The sequence below is a fragment of the Trifolium pratense genome, linkage group LG1 (assembly GCF_020283565.1).
Source record: "Trifolium pratense cultivar HEN17-A07 linkage group LG1, ARS_RC_1.1, whole genome shotgun sequence".
NCBI lineage: Eukaryota > Viridiplantae > Streptophyta > Magnoliopsida > Fabales > Fabaceae > Trifolium > Trifolium pratense.
In genome coordinates, this window is record NC_060059.1 from 12,655,948 (window position 1) to 12,677,531 (window position 21,584).

General features: G+C 35.0%; 1 protein-coding gene across 2 annotated transcripts; it reads left to right on the plus strand.

Annotated features, from left to right (window-relative positions):
* Positions 1-7,129: 7,129 nt before the first annotated feature.
* Positions 7,130-20,824, plus strand: LOC123890882 (SART-1 family protein DOT2). Of its 2 annotated transcripts, XM_045940721.1 has the most exons (13): positions 7,130-7,394; positions 8,403-9,159; positions 12,063-12,186; positions 12,306-12,357; positions 14,948-15,061; positions 15,158-15,254; positions 15,359-15,425; positions 15,524-15,583; positions 16,192-16,810; positions 17,240-17,619; positions 18,909-19,129; positions 19,772-19,856; positions 20,464-20,824. In XM_045940721.1, the coding sequence occupies exons 2-13, from the start codon at positions 8,411-8,413 to the stop codon at positions 20,536-20,538; spliced, it is 2,643 nt and encodes an 880-aa protein (XP_045796677.1). In that variant the 5' UTR covers positions 7,130-7,394; positions 8,403-8,410; the 3' UTR covers positions 20,539-20,824. The 2 variants fall into 2 exon arrangements, with proteins under 2 accessions (XP_045796677.1, XP_045796605.1); XM_045940649.1 differs by having other exon boundaries at positions 7,211-7,394; positions 14,948-15,254.
* Positions 20,825-21,584: the final 760 nt, after the last annotated feature.

Consider the following 21,584-nt stretch of genomic DNA (forward strand, 5'->3'; position numbering starts at 1 on the left):
AGGACTTGGTGGAGTGCTTATGCAAGGGGGTAACGTGGTAGCATATGCTTCAAGGCAACTGAAGGTTCACGAGAGGAACTATCCGACGCATGATTTGGAGTTAGCCGCAGTGGTGTTTGCTTTGAAAGTGTGGAGACACTACTTGTATGGATCGAGGTTTGAAGTGTTTAGTGATCACAAGAGTTTGAAGTACTTATTCGACCAGAAGGAGTTGAATATGAGGCAACGTAGATGGCTCGAATTCTTAAAGGACTACGATTTTGAATTGAGTTATCACCCCGGAAAAGCCAATGTAGTGGCCGATGCATTAAGTAGGAAAACTTTGCATATGTCATCATTGATGGTGAGAGAGTTAGAGTTGATTGAAGAATTCCGAGACTTGAGTCTTGTGTTAGAGGTTACTTCTTCAAGTGTGAAGCTTGGAATGTTAAGACTGACGAATCCTTTTCTAGAAGATATTAAAGAACGTCAGAAATCGGATAAGAAATTGATGGAGAAGATGGTACTCATCAATGAAGGCAAGGAGACCAATATCAAGATTGACGAGAGTGGAGTCATGAGATTTCACGGAAGAGTTTGTGTACCGGATGTACCCGAATTGAAGAGAATGATCATGGAAGAAGGTCACAGAAGTGGTTTGAGTATTCATCCTGGAGTAACCAAGATGTATCAGGATTTGAAGAAGTTGTTTTGGTGGCCGGGAATGAAGAGGCAAATTTCTGAATTTGTTTATTCATGCTTGACTTGTCAGAAATCGAAGATTGAGCATCAGAAGCCGTTTGGTTTGTTGCAACCAATGTTTATACCCGAATGGAAATGGGATAGCATTGCAATGGATTTTGTGGGAGGTTTACCGAAGACCAAGAAAAGTAACGAGGTGATTTGGGTAGTGGTAGATCGTCTGACGAAGTGTGCTCACTTCATTGCTATCAGGAAAGGTACTTTGGTGCCTAAGTTGGCCGAGATTTATGTGGAGCAGATTGTGAGGCTACATGGTATTCCAACAAGTATTATTTCGGATAGAGATCCGAGATTTACTTCTAGATTTTGGGAAAGCTTGCAAGAAGCTTTAGGAACGAAGTTGAGGTTGAGTTCAGCTTATCATCCTCAGACAGATGGTCAGTCGGAGAGGACGATACAATCCTTAGAGGATTTGTTGAGGGCTTGTGTTTTGGAGCAAAACGTGAATTGGGATTCTTGTTTGCCGTTGGTAGAGTTTACATACAACAACAGTTACCATTCTAGTATCGGAATGGCACCGTTTGAGGCTTTGTATGGGAGAAGGTGTAGAACACCTCTGTGTTGGTATGAAACTGGAGAAGGTGCAATTCTTGGACCAGAGATTGTACAAGAGACAACAGAGAAGATTCGGATGATTCGTGAGAAGATGAAAGCATCTCAGAGTCGACAGAAGAGTTATCATGATAAGAGGAGGAAGGACATTGAATTCCAAGAAGGGGATCATGTATTCCTACGAGTTAAATCGACTACTGGAGTAGGACGTGCGTTGAAGTCAAGGAAGTTGACATCGAGGTTTATTGGGCCGTTTGAGATTTTGAAGCGAGTTGGGAAAGTTGCGTATAGGATTGCATTACCGCCATCATTGGCGAATTTGCACGATGTTTTTCATGTATCACAGTTGCGCAAGTATGTGTCTGATCCGACACACGTGATTGAATCGGACGATGTTCAAGTGAAGGACGACTTGACCATTGAGACTGTGCCTTTGAGAATCGAAGGTAGAGAAGTGAAGAGGTTGAGAAACAAAGAGATTGCATCCGTGAAAGTCGTGTGGGGAGGACCGGCTGGTGAGAATGCGACGTGGGAGTTGGAAAGCAAGATGAGAGATTCTTATCCCGATCTGTTTCTAGGTAATTTCGAGGGCGAAATTCTTTTAAGGGGGGTAGGATTGTAACGACCCGTTTTTCGTATTAGTATATTTTATTAAATGTTATTTTATTTATTAATTGGCTTTTATTATTTTAGTGAGCGGCGAATAATTATTTAGCCGAGCATAAGTTATTAGACGCGAGAACCTTGGTTATGGGCTTAAGGGGCGTGAGAGGCATGGGCCTAAGCCATTTGGGCTTGGTTCATGACACATGAGAAGTGGTATAAGTAGCAAGTCCAACTTATGAATAGTATCATAAATTCATTTCTTGAGTTTGAGTGAGTAGAAGCAAGATAGAGCAAGAGCTAGGGTTTGGATCAAGAGAGAAAGCTTGAGCAAGAGAAGGCTTGAATCATCATCTTTGCTTAAGGTAAGAGATTAGAATTCATGATTCTTGAGTGACAAGGAGGGGGGAGATTGTCTATGTCTCCGTTCCCGAACTCTCCCACTCAATTTCTTTTAGATTTTGATTAAGATTTTGTATGTGAGTATGATGTTTTTCATCATCACTTTGTATGTGTTAATCACTAGCTTGATTCCATGACAAATATGTATGTGTTTGGATCATTTTTGGAAAGTTTGAGAAAGTTACTTAAAACTCAAGTAATTGCCATGATTTTGATTATTAGAGGTATTTGGATGTTTGGAAGGGATGATTAATGTCCCTTGATACCATATATGTTTGGAATGGCTGTTTATATGAATTTATAACATGTTTGGATGAATTTTTGAGTTGATTTGGTGTTAAACCGCCTTAGATAACTCAAGAACAGATTTTCTTTCTGGTGTAGTTCGCTTAGCGAACAGTAGCTCGCTACAACGAATAAGCTCGCTACAAGCTCGCTACCTGTTCGCCATGTACCTGTAATCCTCTGGTGTAGTTCGCTACAGCGAACTGAGATTCGCTTAGCGAATGAGTTCGCTACCTGTTCGCTATGGATTCGCTTAGCGAACAGTACTGAACCTGCAACTTTTGTTTTTGTTTATAAGTGTGATTAGGCACTTGTAACATGGTTTAAGAGTATCCTTACATGATTGTTGATACATGTTGATACTGTTAATGCTTATTGTTAATCGTTATATGAATGATAAACGTGTATGCAATAAGTTGTGGCTTTAAGTGAGCAATGTTATGTTTTGGCATTAATTTGCAATGTTAAGTGAATGTGTTAGGATTGTGTTCCCGCATTCATAAAAGAGTAGCTTCGAGCTAGGAATATCATATTGATGATATGTGTAAACATACATGCATTCATGTATATATATGTTGAATTGGAAACTTGGGTTCCAATAGATTTAAATGGATTTTTGAGTCCATAAGGAAGCCGAGGATCGGATTAGATGAATCCATAAGATCTAGAGCTGCTATCCAGCAGGATATAAAACTGTTTAACTTATCCATGAGGGATATGAAGGTTTGGTAAGTTCCGAACAATCCGGCAAGATGTAAAACTGTTTAACTTATCCATGAGGGATAAAAGGCAATTGGTACCACATGCATTAGTCGTGTCTAGGGATGACATGACATAGAATGATTGGCATTAGATACATTAGGGTAAATGCGCATATATTTGATAAATGGTATGTGACATTATCTGGTTGAACTGTGCTAAACTTTATTAATCGATAACTGTTTGGTGCGATGTTTTTGACGTGAGTTAGAATATGTATGATGTAGTTCGAAAGTGTAAGGTCTTTCTTATGCTCGTATGATATACGATTATGTTTTCTAACTCTCTGCTTTGTGTTATTTGCTGGACCTTTGGGGGTTCAGATATTCAGGCTGAGGATTGTGCCGACGTTTAGACTGCTGTTCTAGCGTGGTGTTGAAGTACCTTTTGGTGAGGAGACTTAGTATAGATTACTCCTCTTAGTACTAGCTTCTGACTAGAGTTTGTAAATAGTAAATGCTCTGGTAATGTAACATCGAGTCGGGGTTTACGCTTGGCTTTCATCGTATATCGGTGTTACCTTTTGATATGCTAGTTCTTGTATAAGTGACATCCTTAGGGATGAATTTGGCTTATGTATATATATATGTATATATATGCATGCTTGGTTTGATTGGAATCCGCTGTTGCTTTTCATGTTAAATTTCATGATACTCTGTGTGTATGCATGTGTTTTAATTACCGCGTGGCACTCTGCCTTTACACTTGTTGAAAAGTTTTTAAAATTACGTTTTTAAGGGTAGTATGGGTTAGGGTGTTACATACATATTCCCTTGAAACTTATTTCAAACAAAATACAAAAACACATACTTCAAATTATCATGTTTTGATTTTTCTTAACAAGTGTGATTTTTGTTTTTTCTCTTATAACTTGGAACAGAGGGAGTATTAAACAATTTGTTTTCTTTATTTATATTCTTTGTATAAATATTGTTGAAACAAAATAATTTTCCACTTTTAACTTTTTTTTAATAAAAAAACACTAAAACGCAACTCACGTTCACATGGAGATAAAGCGGAATGAGGATACCCGGACCTCGTTTGGGTATGGGTTTAGGGTTCTAGTTTTCATCCCGTTGAGAATTGAGACAGATAAGGGGATACTCGAACTTTATGAGTTTGAGTTTGAGGAGGGCAAACTCCATCCCATCGCGACCCATTGCCATGCCTTTTATCAACATCGTTCATCTCTCTAATACTTCCATCACCAATTCCCAACACCTACTCCGAAAACATTTTCCCGTCATGTAAATCATGACCATAACTATCATCAAGAAGTCTCATCTTAGTGGCTAATTTCAATACTTCGAGATAATTGTAAATGGACGACAAATTAATGCTTGCATATACAACTCTGGGTATGACAAGGTAGAATTTATTGAAAATCACCTCCAAAAACAACATCCCCCAAAAGGAATGTTTTTATTTCGAGCATTATAAGCCCTAAGAATATCCTTTTAAGGTCCGATCAACTGCCTCAGAACAATATTTATGGATCTTAGGAGCTTCGTCCTCCCATACGACGAGCCTTACCTTGACAATCAATACTGTTAAAGGACTCTAATTAGTGCATTTTAAGACATCTTCTTTTATCTTGTGCTACTGAAATTATATAGTTTATCGTGTTATTTTTATTGTTTTTTTTGTATGTTTTCTAAATTTAATTTTGCTTTAATTTTATTTTCGTTACTTATTTTCTGAATAAACTGTAATTTGACACTTTCTCACTCAGCAAATCATAACTTGAACTATGAGTATCCGATTAAGGTGTGTGAATATGCGTTGGAAAGCTAAAACAAAAGACCACAAGTTTCATGTTGATGTTTGTCATTCTCATAAAAAGAAAATTCACCGTTGTTTAGCGATGACTAAAAACCTAAATCATTTAACAATTAGACCAACTTATTTTATTTTACTAGTAGTATACCTATTTTATATTTTTTTGGTACATAAAACAAATTACAAATTCATAGTAAACTCATACCTTGTTTATACTTATATATTTTACTAGTAGTTATGAAAAAAAAAAATACTGATTTTTAAAGTTCTAATCTTGATCGTCAAAATTTTAAAACGCCACGTGTCAGACATCTATGAAATAATTGATGTACCGTAGAACCACCCAATAAATAACCTTTGGAATCAATTTTGCTGAATTTCCGTTCAATACTGGAATTATCATATAGCGTAACAATCTTTACTCACCAATTATTAAAACCCTAAAACAACAAAACTTGCCAACTCCGTGTTTATCGTCAAATAATTCTAACAGCTAAGAATTCTCATTTTATTATTTTTATTCTCAAATACGTATACTAAATACATAATTCCAATATATAAAAAAATAAAATCAAGTTAATTAAAATTCATTTCATGGTGCTTAATTAAAATTCTCATATATGTATACTAAAGTTTTGATATGGTTAACACATTGAGGACGTAATTTTAATCACAATTGATTTATATGGCATAGTGGTTGAAAGACTTTATTCATAGTAAAAGTTAATTTTTTTTTTTTTATAAATTATATAGTGAAAAAGTTCCCTCCAAAACTACAATGCAAATTAGGGTTAACCTAGTTGCATATTACAACCATTATATATATATATATAGGGGAGGGATCAAATTACACCGGTGTAACATTTGCGTAATGTTACACCGCTTAATAACGCTTTAACGAATACAAATTTTACAAAATTCACCGTTGGATTGAAAACTTATATCGTATAGATCATCTATGTTGAATTGTTTAAAAATCTAAAATCGTTTGATATGTTTTTGAGATAGATCAAGATTAACGGTATTCAATAAAAACGCATAAACCATTAATCTTCATCGGTCTCAATAACATATCAAACGATTTTAGATTTTTGTAAAATTTAACATGTATGATCTATACGATATAAACTTTCAATCCAACGGTGGATTTTGTAAAATTTGTATTCGTTAAAACGTTATTGAGCGGTGTAACATTACTCAAATGTTACACCGGTGTAATTTGATCCCTCCCCATATATATATATATATATATTAAGCTTGATCAATCTCAATAACATATCAAATGATTTTAGATTTTTATAGAATTGAACATGAATGATCTATATGATATAAACTTTCAATCCAACGGTGGATTTTGTAAAATTTGTATTCGTTGAAGCGTTATTGAGCGGTGTAACATTACTCAAATGTTACACCGGTGTAATTTGATCCCTCCCCATATATATATAGGCAAATGCTAAATAGTGCCCCCGGGCACTCTTTAAACCCTTAAATAGTAAGCTTTTTATAGAATTTTTATCGAAATGCGTAAAGTCAACGCATTGGAAATTGTAATGTTTAACTTTTTGAATAAAAAATTTCTTTAAATGGAATGCTTAAAGAATGCCCCAGGGGCACTCGTTAGCAAGACCCATATATATATATATATTATATAAGAAAGTTTTTTGTAAGTAAAAGGTGAAAGCATCTCTCCTATGCAAAAAAATAAGATTTTTCTCTTCCCACCTCCCATGAATCTTTTATACCCCCAATATTCCAATTTTGCCCTTGCAGAAAAATTCGGTTCGCAGAAACCGAATTTTCACTAGTGCAAATTCAGAGTAAATTTCAGTTTTTAGAAACCGAAATTTGTTTTCAAGGCAAAAAAAAACTTCAGTTTTTACGAACCGAAGTTTTTTCAAGGGCAAAATTGGAAATTCAAGGGGATAAAAGATTCACCGGTGGTGGGAAGAGAAAACATTAAAAAATAAAATAAAATAAAAATAGAATGGGCCTTTGGAGCCCATATGTGTTTTAACCGCATAATGATGAGCCCATCATCCATCCCATCTTCCCTAACTTGAGTTGAGATGTCGCCATAGCGTGCAAACACAACAGACTTTGCAGAAAATAAACGAACGTTTAGCGGCAACTCACTGCCACCGCACGATTCCAAAGCTACAAATCGGAGAGCTGAGAAAACGCGGGTTGCTACCCTTGTCCAAGTTGTTTTCCCACTCACCTCAACGTCGCCGGAGTTTATCGTGTTCGTCAGAAACAGTGACAAATTCCAGGTATTCCCTTATTAATTGTTTTCTTCGTACCTGTTTGGTTTCGCGTTACAACACGCAAACGTGCGTTTCAAATGGTCAAACGTGGTTTAACAATAAATTTTCATGTTTGGCTTGTATCCAATGTAAATCGATTTTGTTCCAAATGCACGGTGAACCTGAAGCTAGGAATTGGAGCTTCCACTTGAATCGATTCCAGATTTTATTGTATGTTTCTAAACACCGTTTTACCTTATTACCCTTAATAGCGTCTGATGCGTAGCGTTTCTCTTCAAGAGGAAGAAGTCGTAAAAGAGAACAAAGAGTGGAGGATTTCCTTTGAAAATTCATTGCATGCAGGGAAGAATTGGTCGCTGACGGTAGATTTGTTATAGGCTTTGCTCAATTTTTTAGGTTGTTGGCGGTGAGTAAGTGACTGGTGTTGCTCAATTTTTTTTTGTTACAGGTGTTGCTCAATTTGGTACCAGACTACCAGCTTATTTTATTTTATAATTAGTACCAGCTTACTTTCTTATTATTATCATTATTATTGTAAATTATTGTTTATATTATTTTTTTTTGACGCAATTGTTGCTTATACGGAGTATTTAGAATAATTAAAGATAACTCTTATGATAAAAATTCATACTTAGTAAAAAAAAAAGAGTATAAGTTTAATTATTTTTCGTCAAAAATAATATAAAGTTTAATAAAAGGACAATTTAGTCATTATACATTCAAAATCAATTTTCATTCAAACTATCCAAACAACTTCAACTCATAAGAATCACTTTTACATGAGTATATCCAAACATAAATCAATTCACCTCAACTTACTTTTAAACTTACTTTTAACTAAACTCAATTCTCATAAAATCAATTCTATCAAAATCAATTATTTACACCGCCAAACCAATATTCGAATTTTCCAATTCTTGTCGCGGTTCCGCATTTTCACGTCAAAGCGTCGCAATTAACAACATATGAATATGATTTTGTTTCTTGTATTTGAATGTATGTTTTTGTTTGTAGGGTTTGTGATGGATGTGGAGTGGTCTGAATCGCGGTACGATGATAGAATCGATAATGATGATTCCCCAGCGAGGGAACATTATGACGATGCTGATGGTGTTGATAGGTCTAGTAGGCATAGGAGCAAGGATAGGAAGAAGAGCGATAAGGAGCACCGGAGTATAGAGAAGGATAGAGGTTCTGGAAGAGAACGTAATAGGGACGAGCGTGAAAAGGATAGGAGTAAAGATGGTAAGGTAAGAGAGAAGGATTATGATAGAGAGAAATATAGGGAGAAAGAGCGTGAGCGCGAGAGGGATAGAGATAAGAAGGACCGTGGTAAGGATAGAGACCGTGAGAAGGAAAGGGAGATTGAGAAAGATAGTGACAGGGTGCGAGAGAAGGAAAGGGGGAAAGAGAAGACTAGGGATAGGGAAAGGGATAAGGTAAAGGAAAAAGAAAAGGATAGGGAGCGCGAGAAACATAGAGATAGAGAAAGTTATAGAGATGGGGATCGGGATAAGGGGAAAGATAAAGTTAGAGAGGAGAGGGAGAGGGAGACTGATCGAGATAAAGATAGGTCAAGGGATAGAGGAAGTAGAAGGGCACATGAGGAAGATTATGAATCGGGTAATCTTGATGATAAAGTAGATTACCACGAAAAGAGAGACGAGGAGGTTGGCAAGCATGCAAAGTCTTCAAAACCCAATCAAGATGACAAAGACGGTGAAACATCAGCACAGTTATCATCAAAAGAACTTGAAGAACGTATTTTGAGGTAAGTCATTTTTTTGTTAAATCGCTTCATATTTGTTTTGCTTTTGTACTATGATCAAGAATTAAATTGTACACTCTGCAATGTAAATGTATTTACTTTATGCTTCAGGTTACAAACTCATAATTATATATTAGTTCAGTTGGCGAATACTGAATGCTTAGAATTTTGATGGCTCTTTTGTAGAATTCAGACAAGGTTAGTTCATGTCATTGTTGCTTATATGATGTCTTAAATTTGGGTTTAGATCCTAACCCAATCCCACAAAACTTACTTTTTAGGTAAGGACAGCCATTGCCGAAGCCTTATAGTTATAAGCTCTACGCATGGCATATATCTAGGTGATGTGGGTCTAAACACACCCAACACAATGAAGTGTTGGAGTCTATAGAGGCCGTGTGGCAGTGTAGCAGCCCCTAGGTGGTATGTGAAACCCCATTGTGTTGCAGTTTTGGGTAGTAGCTGTAGCGCCACCAATAGCAACAGCTATAGTGAAGTTCTTGTAAAATTCTTAATGGTTTGGACTTTTTTGGTTATTTAACCCTTAAATAGCCATTTTACCTCAACTTATTGTCATTCCCTCTATTTTTTCCAACAAAATGGACTCTCTTGTCATCTCATATCTTCTCCAAAATGGTTTCATCTCCCCTTCTCACCTTGTGTGGCTTTCTGTCGGCTTTTCTGCGACTTTCTAGTGGTCCTTCGTGTGATTTTCTGGCGTCCCTCCTCCGGAAACAATCACTTTGCAGCAAAACAGAATGAGAAACCAAGCTGCCCCTATAGAGATACATAAAATATAGGCAAAAGAGTAAGGGGGAGGAATGAGGTCTAGTAGTGAAGAGAGTGGACTTGGTGACGAGTAAGATCTTGGAGATAGTGGTTCCATTTAAGGAATCACTTGTAAATATTTTAATTGCTTAGACGAGTTATTTTAAGCCTTAGAGGCTAAAACTTATTTGCTTTACATTGGGTTTGAATATTGGTAACAATGAATTTGATTATTAGTTATGAATATGTCTTTAGTTTTTTATATTCTTCTATATTTTAGCTTTTAGATGTGTATGTTATAAATTTCTTGTATTGTTTTCCTAAACACTGACGTAGCAGTCATATTGCTACCCGCTATACCGTCAAAGCATTGTTGGGGTAGGTCGTTATCCACCACCGACTACATAGAGTATCATACATACCATGTAATATATTAAACTAAACTAAGTACTATAGCAAACTAAATAAAGCAAACAATATAATAATATAATAAACCAAATAATAATAATAGTAATAAACAATTTCAAAATATCATTCGTCCCACTTTCTTAGTGTTTTTGGGGTTGGCTGCTATCTGGGAGATAACACTGTCAAATACACACTTATTTGCTAGTAAGGCATCCTAGTTTCACCATTATTTTTTAGAAGAAAAAAAAAGAACCTCTGGATACCCGGTCACAACATATAGCATTTTATTCATTACTGCATATTTTGTAGTAATTGAATTATATGTACTGTGTCAGCATATTGTGAATTTTGATACATTGTAGGTTGCAAAGGGACTTATGATTTATTGTGGGTTTAAGATTTTCTTGGGTGGATCGTGGTAGAAAATAACTGGATGAAGGCTCACCGAGTATATGTGTGGGTGAATACAGTTTCAGAGCCATTGCATGCTTCTAAGGTTCAAGCTAATAATGGTTGGGTGGGTGGATGTTGTGAATAGCTCCTGCAAGAGTACGATTTTGCTTGAATTGGTTTCAGGGCCAATTCATGGAGGGAACAATTAGCTAGGATTTTGATGGGATGCATTTTTTTTGTTAAGGTTGCTGAAGAAATGGAATCTGGTTGATTGTTAAACAGAAAAAATGAATACAAGACGAGAAGATGGAACAGAAATCTTGATTTTTAACGCAGTCAGGATCTCTTTGGCATCACACATATGCTTTAATTGTACTAGAAACCACGAAGCAAGCAATTTGATGCCTCAATTAATCACTCATTATTATTTGCTAAAATTAGATTTGAAAACTGTTTATATGAACCTATTCTAACTCATTGTTCCATGAAGATTTATAATCCTGTAAGGATGGAAATACATCGAATCTTAAGGTAATCTTTGGACAAAAAAATCCATTTTAACACCTATAATATAAAACCCATTCCCTAGTACAACCAAAGACAAGACCTATAGAATAAAACCTATTCCCTAGTACAACCAAAGGCCAGTAAAGATGTGAACTATTAAGACTCCACTATGACTGAAAATAAAAATATTGATGGAGTAACGATAAATGTGAAAATAAGCAAGATCTATAATCAGTCACAGAGTAACCATACTAAACCATGTATTTATATTTATTTATAATTTTCGTTGATAACTTACACTTTTTTGCTTCTGAGAGAAGCCCTTAAATTGCCTGACTCCTTTTCTAGTTTTCTTGAGACTCATGTTTCTTTTTTAATAAAAAAAAAAACAAATATTTTTAACTAATTTGTTTTAAAGAAGTGCAAACATATACACCTTAATCAGCTTAAATGGGCCTGGCCACCTATATTCGAGCTTGTGAGGGAACAACCTCAGTCTTGAATTATAGGACAACATCGCAGTCTTGTAGCTCCCTTTTCTGAATTCTTGTCATACCATCGCCAGCATAATACCCCCCTCCAAAAAAATGGGGGAAGTAGTGGAGTGCATCCCTCCCCCCTACCCTCCTCAAGTCTTCCAAACAGGGGTTTGGGCGACTTACCTTCCTCAGTCCCCCTTTATATTCCTTTAAATTTAGGCTTTTTATGCTGAAGTTTCTATTATAAACTTGTTAATTTATTTTGATTATCTACGTTTTGAAAACATTACGTTTTTACGGTTATGAAAATTATGTTGTGACAATATCCTCTTAATTTATTATTTTGGATAGGATGAAAGAAACAAGGACAAAGAAACAATCTGAAGCTGCTTCCGAGATCTCATCATGGGTTAATAAAAGCCGTAAGATTGAAAAGCAAAGAGTGTTGCAACTCTCAAAGATTTTTGAGGAGCAGGTTTTTTACTCATCTTGTGCCTTTAATATGTTGCAATGTTGTTTGTGTAAGATTTTTTTTTTTTTTTTTTTTTGCATTTTAGGTATGTAATCAATATTTTGTGATCTAAAATTTTATAGGACAACATCGCAGTAGAGGGAAGTGACGATGAGGATACGACCCATCACACTGGTACGCTTCTTTCTGTTTCTTTATCCTGTAAAGTTCTGTATTCTCAAGGTTTTTTTGCCTTCTATTTTGTACATTAAGAGCTAGTTTACACAAGTGGGACAGCTGTCCTAACAAACTGAAGCATATACATGCAAACCGAGAAGGATGCAGCTGTCCTAGCCAATGTAGTCAGGTTCTCGCACCGGGTCTTAGGTTCTTACGATCCTACGAGCTCGTGAAGGCCAAACGAGCTTAGAACCCATGTAGGTTCCTTTTTTGATCTGTCTGTAGTCAGGTTCTCGCACCGGGTCATAGGTTCTTACGATCCTAGAGGTTTTTCTTTACCTGAGCTCTAGACAGCGTCGTTGTGAACCTCGCCGGCGGTTAGTGTATGTTTGTTCTCACTCCTTTCTCATTTTGGTTCACTCCTCTCTCACTTTCAACCATCTCTTTCACTCAAACCTCTGTCCTACATGAAACCCCTCGGTTTTCATTTTGTTTTTTTTTAACCCTGTTGATGCTTCTTCCAACCCTCTGTTATGAACTTATGAACATTTGGAATGATCTCTATGAAATATTAATTAATTATGTTTATTTTGTTTATGTATTATATTTTTTGTGTGTTTATGTGTATATGTATATATGTGAAGTTACAATTTTACCCTTAGTAGGATCTTACGAATCGAGCTACGATCCCGATCTTACGATTCTCAACCAGCCTACCGATCCTACGTAGGATCTCGAACCTGACTACATTGGTCCTAGCAGTTATGTAACTCATTAGTAAAATGAGGTATACAATAGCAACAGAAAGAGTATGCAATACAGAACAGAGACTTGTTTGCACACTTATATACTCTTAACATTAAATAGCTATTTACCGATAGCAGAGACTAGAGAGTGACTATTTGTAACAGATTTCAAACTACCCAAGCTGTAACAGCTTAACTAACAACTAAATTAGTTAAGTTGTCACTTTTAACATTTATATCTCTGGTTAGTTGTTACTTAGAAGATGCGAGATCACCAATTGAGGAGAGGGAAACAGTAATTCCCTCGATGTGCAAGAAATCCAGAGATAGAACAACCTCTCAGTGTTGTGGAATAGTTGTGCAGCTTCTCCCATAGTTTTACAATGAATACAACCAAGTTCATGATCTTGTTACTCCACAACTGATAAGCATGACCTACCTGCCAAGCTCACAATCTTGCTCCATCAAGAATCACTGTGGAATGTGAGGGTTTAAGAGGTAATGATGGAGGCGATTTTCTTTAATTACCGCCTCAAACTGTTGACGCTAGAGAAGAAAGTTGTCTTCATCTTGTTTTTGGGAAATGGAGTGTTAGGAACCCAAGAATTGAATTTCAAAGAAAGAACACTTTTCACAAAAGACATGCTGCACTATTTCACAAATTTTGCAATATTATTTCAAAATATACCTCTACCTTCATAATTCTCCTATTTATAAAAGTACTTCTCTAGTTAAGCAAATAGCTAACTAACTAACTTTCCTAACTTATTCTACTAACCTATATCCTAATGTGGACTGGGAAAAAAACACCGTTGCTGATATGATGATGAAGACAAACTTGCTGCACGTGAAAAGGGGATACAGTGGATGGTTTTCAGAAAAATTGAGGGAAATGTAAACTCTTGAGAATCAAAAAGCTGAATGAGGGAGACATTACTCTTTACAGTAGGCACAGTTGTGGCTCCTCATATTTATAGTGAGTCACAGATAGGATCAGTTACAAAATGGTAAAGCAGTAGTTAACTGTAACACCAACATAAAACTTACAAACTCAACAATTCCTTACATAACATAATACTATTAGATGAGCGAGCATAGGGGGGAGCCGTAGAAGTGTAGAACTTGAGTTATATACTCTATTAACATTTTATCCCTTTATTTGCGTCATAATAGCCATCCAGCTATCCCTATAGTGGTTATGGAGTTAACCACTTGGTGCTGCTGTCTGAGATTCAAAACTATGATTAAATCAATACTTTTAAAATTGGATGGTCATTGAAAAGATGGAGCTACTGGTTCGTGGTTTAATGGTTCAAGCGTGGTAAATCGCGGTTGAACTGATGATAGTTACATATATATATTAAGTAATAATTTCATACAAAGTATTTAAAAAAAAACAGATAGGTTAATTGTTATTATTTTTTATAAAGATAAGTTAAATTTTAAAGTCACATAAAATAATCACATTTTGTTCTGTAAGATTGGAACCAATAATAAAATGATTGCTAATAAAAATCCACGTATATGGAATTTTGTAGCTATCAGTGTTTTGTTGGTTTTACTGGCTCTGGACCTGTTTGACTGGTTCATTATCACCGGTTCTGCAACCGGTTGGTTTTTTTGGGTTAAACTGATTGAACACTAGACCATTTTCTGGCTCAGCAGGTCAAATGGTCTGTCTGATTTTGCAAAACTCTGATTTTAATACACTGGCTGATATATTATAGCTTAAAGCACTAAACTTTATACAGCTGACCATTGCCTAGCGACATTTTAGTTATTTCTTTGGAGGTTAATAATCTGTTCGATTCTTGATAATCTGATCGGTAATATATAGTTGTGTGCTGAATATCATACAGATCACCTGGCGGGGGTGAAAGTTCTTCATGGCCTTGACAAAGTTGCGGAAGGTGGTACTGTAGTTCTGACTATCAGAGATCAGCCTATACTTGCTGATGGTGATGTTAACGAAGGTACAACTGCTTGGTGCTCTTTCTTATATTATTCCTGTTTGAATTTTGTGAGTTGTTGCGTGTCATGTAAAATAATTTGTTTTTCTCACATGCCAGACACTGATATGCTTGAGAATGTGGAAATTGGAGAACAAAAACGCCGAGATGATGCTTATAAAGCTGCAAAAAAGAAAACTGGCATATACGATGATAAGTAAGATGAACCTTTCTATCGTCCGTTTTGTGATTGAAATACGTAAATAGAAACTGAAATGTTGTAAATGAAATCTTTAATCTGACCAAGCACATTAATTTCAGGTTCAATGATGACCCCTCTGCAGAAAAGAAAATACTTCCAAAATATGATGATCCGGCTGCTGAAGAGGTTTGTTGCTTCATTGTTTCTTTGTACATTCCAAAGCAAAAAATGTCGAGCCTTGTAGTTGTTGTGAATGCTTATACTCATCTAAGTTTTTTGTTCAGGGTTTAACTTTGGATGAAAGAGGAAGATTCTCAGGTGAAGCTGAAAAGAAACTTGAAGAGGTCAGGATTTACTTTTTTAATTTTATTTTTTATGAAATACTTTCCAAAAAAGTAAAGATGGAGCTTAATTTTTTTTACGGTTATGGATTTTCCATGGTTGTGAGCTATAGGACAATATGATATCATTTGGTCAATGATAGAGAAGTGGGCTTAGAGGCAGAAGTGAATGTTCAGATATTTTGTTGCAAGTTTGTTATACAGAGAGATGAGCATTGCTCTAGGCAGTTTAGGAATTGTCAGTTCCTTGCTGAAGTCTATTTCCTTAAATCAATAAAATCCCTCTTCTCATTTTACTGTGTTTTTCCTTGATCCATTGCTGTTTTCGTATAAGTCCTTTTAATGGACCCCGCATAGGGGAAATGCCTTTTATTGTTATTTTTGCATGAGCTTTCTGCAGTAAGAATATTGTTTATGACATTTCTTGTTGTATGAGCTTTTTGTGATCAGAATATTATTTTCTATGATTTCCTATCTCTAATTCTATTCCTTAGTACTTTTTTCCTCTTGAAATTGTTCCTTAGAATTGTATTGAATTAGCTACAGGAATCTATCGTGTATTTTCCTCTTTTACTGTTTAGCTGAGGGGTATCTTCTTTTCCTATTAACAGCTCCGTAGAAGGTTAACTGGTGTTTCTACTAATAACTTTGAAGACCTTACTTCATCTGGAAAGGTATCATCGGACTACTATTCTCATGAAGAAATGCTTCAATTTAAGAAGCCCAAGAAGAAAAAGTCCTTGCGGAAAAAAGATAAGCTGGACATTAACGCCCTTGAAGCTGAAGCTATCGCTTCAGGATTGGGTGTTGGTGACCTTGGTTCTCGGAAAGATGAAAAGAGGCAAGCCATCAAAGATGAACAAGAAAGATTGGCAGCTGAAATGAGAAATAATGCTTACCAGTCTGCTTATGCTAAAGCAGATGAAGCCTCCAAATTACTTCGTCCAGAACAATCTCTGAATGTTAAAACAGGGGAAGATGATGAAACCCCAGTTTTTGCAGATGATGACGAGGATCTTCGTAAATCCTTAGAGAAAGCAAGACGACTAGCTCTTAAGAAACAGGAGGAGAAAGGAGCATCTGGCCCTCAAGCTATTGCTTTACTTGCCTCCTCAAATCCTAGTAATGAGACTGTTGATGATCAAAATTCTACAGCGGGAGAGTCGAGAGAAAATAAGGTGGTCTTTACAGAGATGGAAGAATTTGTCTGGGGTCTTCACATTGATGAAGGTAAATATTTATATGATTATTTGTCCATTTTTCATTATAAAAATGTTGATACTATTTTTGATGTTATGCAATGTGACTGTTCTTATTAAATGTTAAAGTAAATCATCCTTTTTTAACAATATTTCTCTGTAAGCTAGAAGGTAAAAGTTGTATTTTATCACAAGTTAGGATTGACTTATACTGTGTAGTTATTTGATTGTGAAATTGGTTGTTTCTTTTGGCAATATAATCTGTATTTCCCCATCTATTTCAATGTCACAACATATTTGAAGGTTGTCTAATCTTTCTGTGTTATTTTAGTTGGATATAGTAGATGTTCTGGTGTTGAAACAATGTTTTGGCAGCTTGTTAGGACTGTGTGTAGAGAGTATATAAAGGGGAAGCTGATAAATAGGTATAACTTTTGTGTGTTTCTTTTCTATTTTTCAGAAGCACGCAAGCCAGAAGGTGAAGATGTTTTCATGCATGACGACGAAGATGCAAATGTTCCTGTTGAGGAAAAGAGAGACGAGGCTGGTGGGTGGACTGAAGTTAAAGAAACTCAAAAAGACGAGCAACCCAACTCAGGAGACAAGGAGGCTATAGTAGTTCCTGATGAAACTATACATGAAGTTGCTGTAGGGAAAGGACTGTCAGGTGTATTGAAACTGCTTAAAGATCGAGGAACACTAAAAGAAACCACTGAATGGGGTGGCAGAAACATGGATAAGAAAAAAAGCAAATTGGTTGGGATTGTAGAGGATGAAGGAAAGGAAGCACCGAATAAAAAGGAGATTCACATTGAGAGGACAGATGAGTTTGGGAGAATTGTAAGTCTTCCATGTTCATTTATAGCATTTTTCTTGTCATATTTAACTTTTACAATAGCACTAAGTTCATATTATATTATTTATTTAATTTTTGATTGCTGCATTGACATTCTTTGCATTGTGAAAGACCATTCGAAGACATAAGCTGGGTGTAAAATGCAATTAAGGTAGTAAATGAGGATGTTTATATGGACTTAATGAAGGGTTACAGGCTCATGAAGCACCTAAATTCATCTAAATGGGGTAATTATCTTTGGGTTATTTTTTTTTTTAGAATTTACTTAGCAGTCTATGGAGAGAAGAAAGAGGATCTGAGACAAGAGGCAAAGATAACAAAAAAATGAAACAGTGTTAGTAGTCTATGGACAGAAGAAATTATAGGTTGTTTGATCACTTCCTCTTTGCCACAGCACAACAGTTCAAGTTGTTGTTGTCGCGGTGAGCGCTACGATGCACTATGATTCCCTCATTGCTTCCACTTTCCTCACTAAACTTTTTGCATACAAAGTAACTTGGCTGTGAAGATATTTTCATGATTTTTGTATGGGCAGGTCATATCTTGTTTTCTTCTAATAGCAAAAAAAAAAAGGTGATGTCTGTTGTGGTTTGGAATATAGGAGTACTGCACCTTCAGTCTGAATATTGGGTTTTCATGCTTTTGTATATAATGTGTTCATGGATTTGGGTGCTTAATGATTATAATATTAATTATTAAGGGCATGTTTGTTATAGATTTTTTAAAATAGATTCTTTTAGTGTTAAATAATTTTGTGTAAAAAAATTTTACAAAGAAACTTTTTATAAAAGCTTCAAATGAAAATTTGGTTTGAATAGTTATTCTTAAAATGTTATTTTAGGTATTTGATTATTTTATTTTGAATATCAAAATTTCGAAAAAATCACTTAATTTTGAAGCTATTTAAAATAGATTTTCATAAAAATTATTTTTGAAATTAAATTTTTTAAAAAATTGTGATTTTGACTATGTTTTGATCTTCAATAATGTGTGTTTATTATATATGATGTCAAAATTAGTGTTTCAATTTAGAAAAAACGAATATAAAAAAACTTGTAATATTTTGAAAAACGATTTTAGAAAATCTATTTTCAAAAATACAAAGAAAAAAATCCATTTTTTTAAATCTAAAACAAACAGGCCCTAAATTGTATACTGTATCTTGAAATGCATTTTTAAACAATGTTGGTATCATTCATTTCCAATTTGCAGTTTTCACATCATAGTTGAACGTTACTTATCCTTGATTACCTTTTTTTTTTGTTGCATCTAGCTGACTCCTAAGGAAGCGTTCCGGATAATTTCTCATAAGTTCCATGGTAAAGGACCTGGCAAAATGAAGCAGGAAAAGCGAATGAAGCAATATCATGAAGAATTGAAATTGAAGCAAATGAAGAGTTCAGATACACCGTCACTGTCTGTGGAGAGAATGAGGGAAGCTCAAGCTCTTATGAAGACACCATATCTCGTAATCAGTGGTCATGTTAAACCAGGGTATGTTTTTAACTTCACAAACTATTAATTCTTGAAGTTTTGATAGAAATGAAAGGAAGGCTTACATATGATGTAATGAGATTGCTGGTCCATATCTTTTCACATCTTATTATTTCCCTACCTACGTTCTAATTGCAGAGCCACTCTGCACTTCATCCCTTAAGTTTGTAGGGGTTGGTTTATGAAAATCGTAGTTTAGGAAATTGTTTCTTTATTATTCATATTTTAATTAAATCAGTTTGCATCTCCCTACCCTTATTAGCCTATTGCCTATTGCCACCTAGCTGAATAATAACATACCTTTTCTGCATAACTGTCACCTTTATGTTGTGCAGTAAATTTTTCTTTTGATCATTAAACAAACATGTATATGATGCTTTCTATCATGAATAACACTGAAAGCATTTGTCCGTTTTATCCACACTACTTGAATCTCACAGTTTCCATCAGCCTTTATCCCCCTGTCATTTTGAAAAGCATAATGAAACGTCTTTTATTTTGGTGTTAGCCGCAAGAATATTAGTTTAAAACTTCTGTACCATTTTGTTCAATTTACTGTATTTTGGAATTTTATGGAAGTCTAAAAAATAATGATAAAATAACTTATTATGCTGATGTATGTGTTTGTTCTTTTATTGGCAGACAAACTAGTGACCCGAAAAGTGGTTTTGCTACAGTCGAGAAGGATCTTCCTGGAGGCTTGACACCTATGCTCGGCAATCAGAAGGTAATTTGGATAAATTATGAGAGAAGAGCGCTTTGGAATGTCTTCTTTTTTTCCCTTTCAAAAGTTACTTCAATTTTCAGAGAAGTACTAAAACTACTTTTTTTGGTGGGTTTAAGCTTTTATTTAAAAAACTTAATTGACATACTGTAAATTATCATAAAACTAAAACATTAATTTAAAAAATCTAAAAGCAAACAGATCCTTGATATATTTTCAAGACTAAGTGGTGTTTAAAAAATGAGGTTTATAACAGCTATATCATCTGAATTGGATTGTAGTCTTAGAATTTGGGTTGGACCTAACTCAACCCTACAAACTCATGTTCAGGCCATCTCACATCCTATGTGAGACTCTTAACACACTCCCTCACAACCAATACTATTGGACTTGGTGCTTGGATATAGATGGTGGGTGGCCCGATACCTCACGATATTAAGTAGGCTAACATGCCAATTTTTAGTTAGTGGTTATCATATACCCAACTCTGACCTTATTAACATTGAATCTTGTTGAATATATGCATACTTTGTTTTATTACTTTCAGTGTTGTTTTTTTTGTTTTGTTGCCATATTTCCGTTGTTAAGAGCATGTATTTAATTTTTTCAGGTTGAGCACTTTTTGGGACTCAAGAGGAAAGCCGAACAATCGAGCTCGGACACCCCCAAAAAGGCGAAATCTTGATTCAAGCTAATATCCTTACAAGAGTGAAATATCCATAAACAGAGATGAAAAGTAAAAAGATAAAGCATGGTTGTATGAGGATTTTGTAAAGATTTTGGGGTGTAAGGACCAAGTGTACAAAACTCTTTCTAGCAGTTGTAAGGTCCATGGGACGATTAACCTGGTCTGAATTGAATTCAACGTTGAGACTTTCTATAATCCTTGGTGATACTCATATCCTGTATTTTTTTATTGGTATGCTGATGTACTCACAATTTTATTAGATTTGACATTTTTTTCTGATGCATATTAATATTTTGATTTTGATGAATTATAACGACAAAGTTGTATCTAATGCTCATATGCAACTGTTTTTCTTTTTTTGCCATATACTATTAAAACTTGGTGAAAATACCTATGCAACTTAAATAATTGATGGACGGTAATTGATCTCAAGCAATAATGATGCGTGAATATTATAAGGTTAAATAAATAAAATGTCAATGGATTTAAGATTGTAAAATTGCTCCCGTCTTTTAAATTGTGCTATATGAACACAGTGGAAAGAAGTATTAAAAAAAGCAAAAAGTGTACCAAACTGTATACCATACGTGTTTATTATGTAGTGTGTGTCGGCAAATTTTTGTCTTAATAACAATTTTGAAGTTTTAGTCAAATTGTTTGGCTTGTGTCCATTTTTACAAACACATGAAATGGTTCAATACTTCAATTTTTATGAACAAAAGAAATGATGCGTCCTTCAACGCTTTTGTCAATACTCATTCTTTTTATTTCCTCTATTACTATACTATAGTCTTAAAAATATAAATGCACATCTTTCAAAAAAAATAAAAAATATAGATGCACAAGTGTGATAATAAATGAGTCCAAATCCCTTTTATACATCCAAAATGTTTTTAAAAATTTAGTAATAGAGAAAATAGAAATGATAAAAAATAGAAAGAATGTTAACTGCACTGATATTACAATTTTGAGCATAAATTGTTTATTTTCTGTCAAGAAGAACAAATTGTTTATTCAGCACTTTTTTTTGTGATATTGCATGA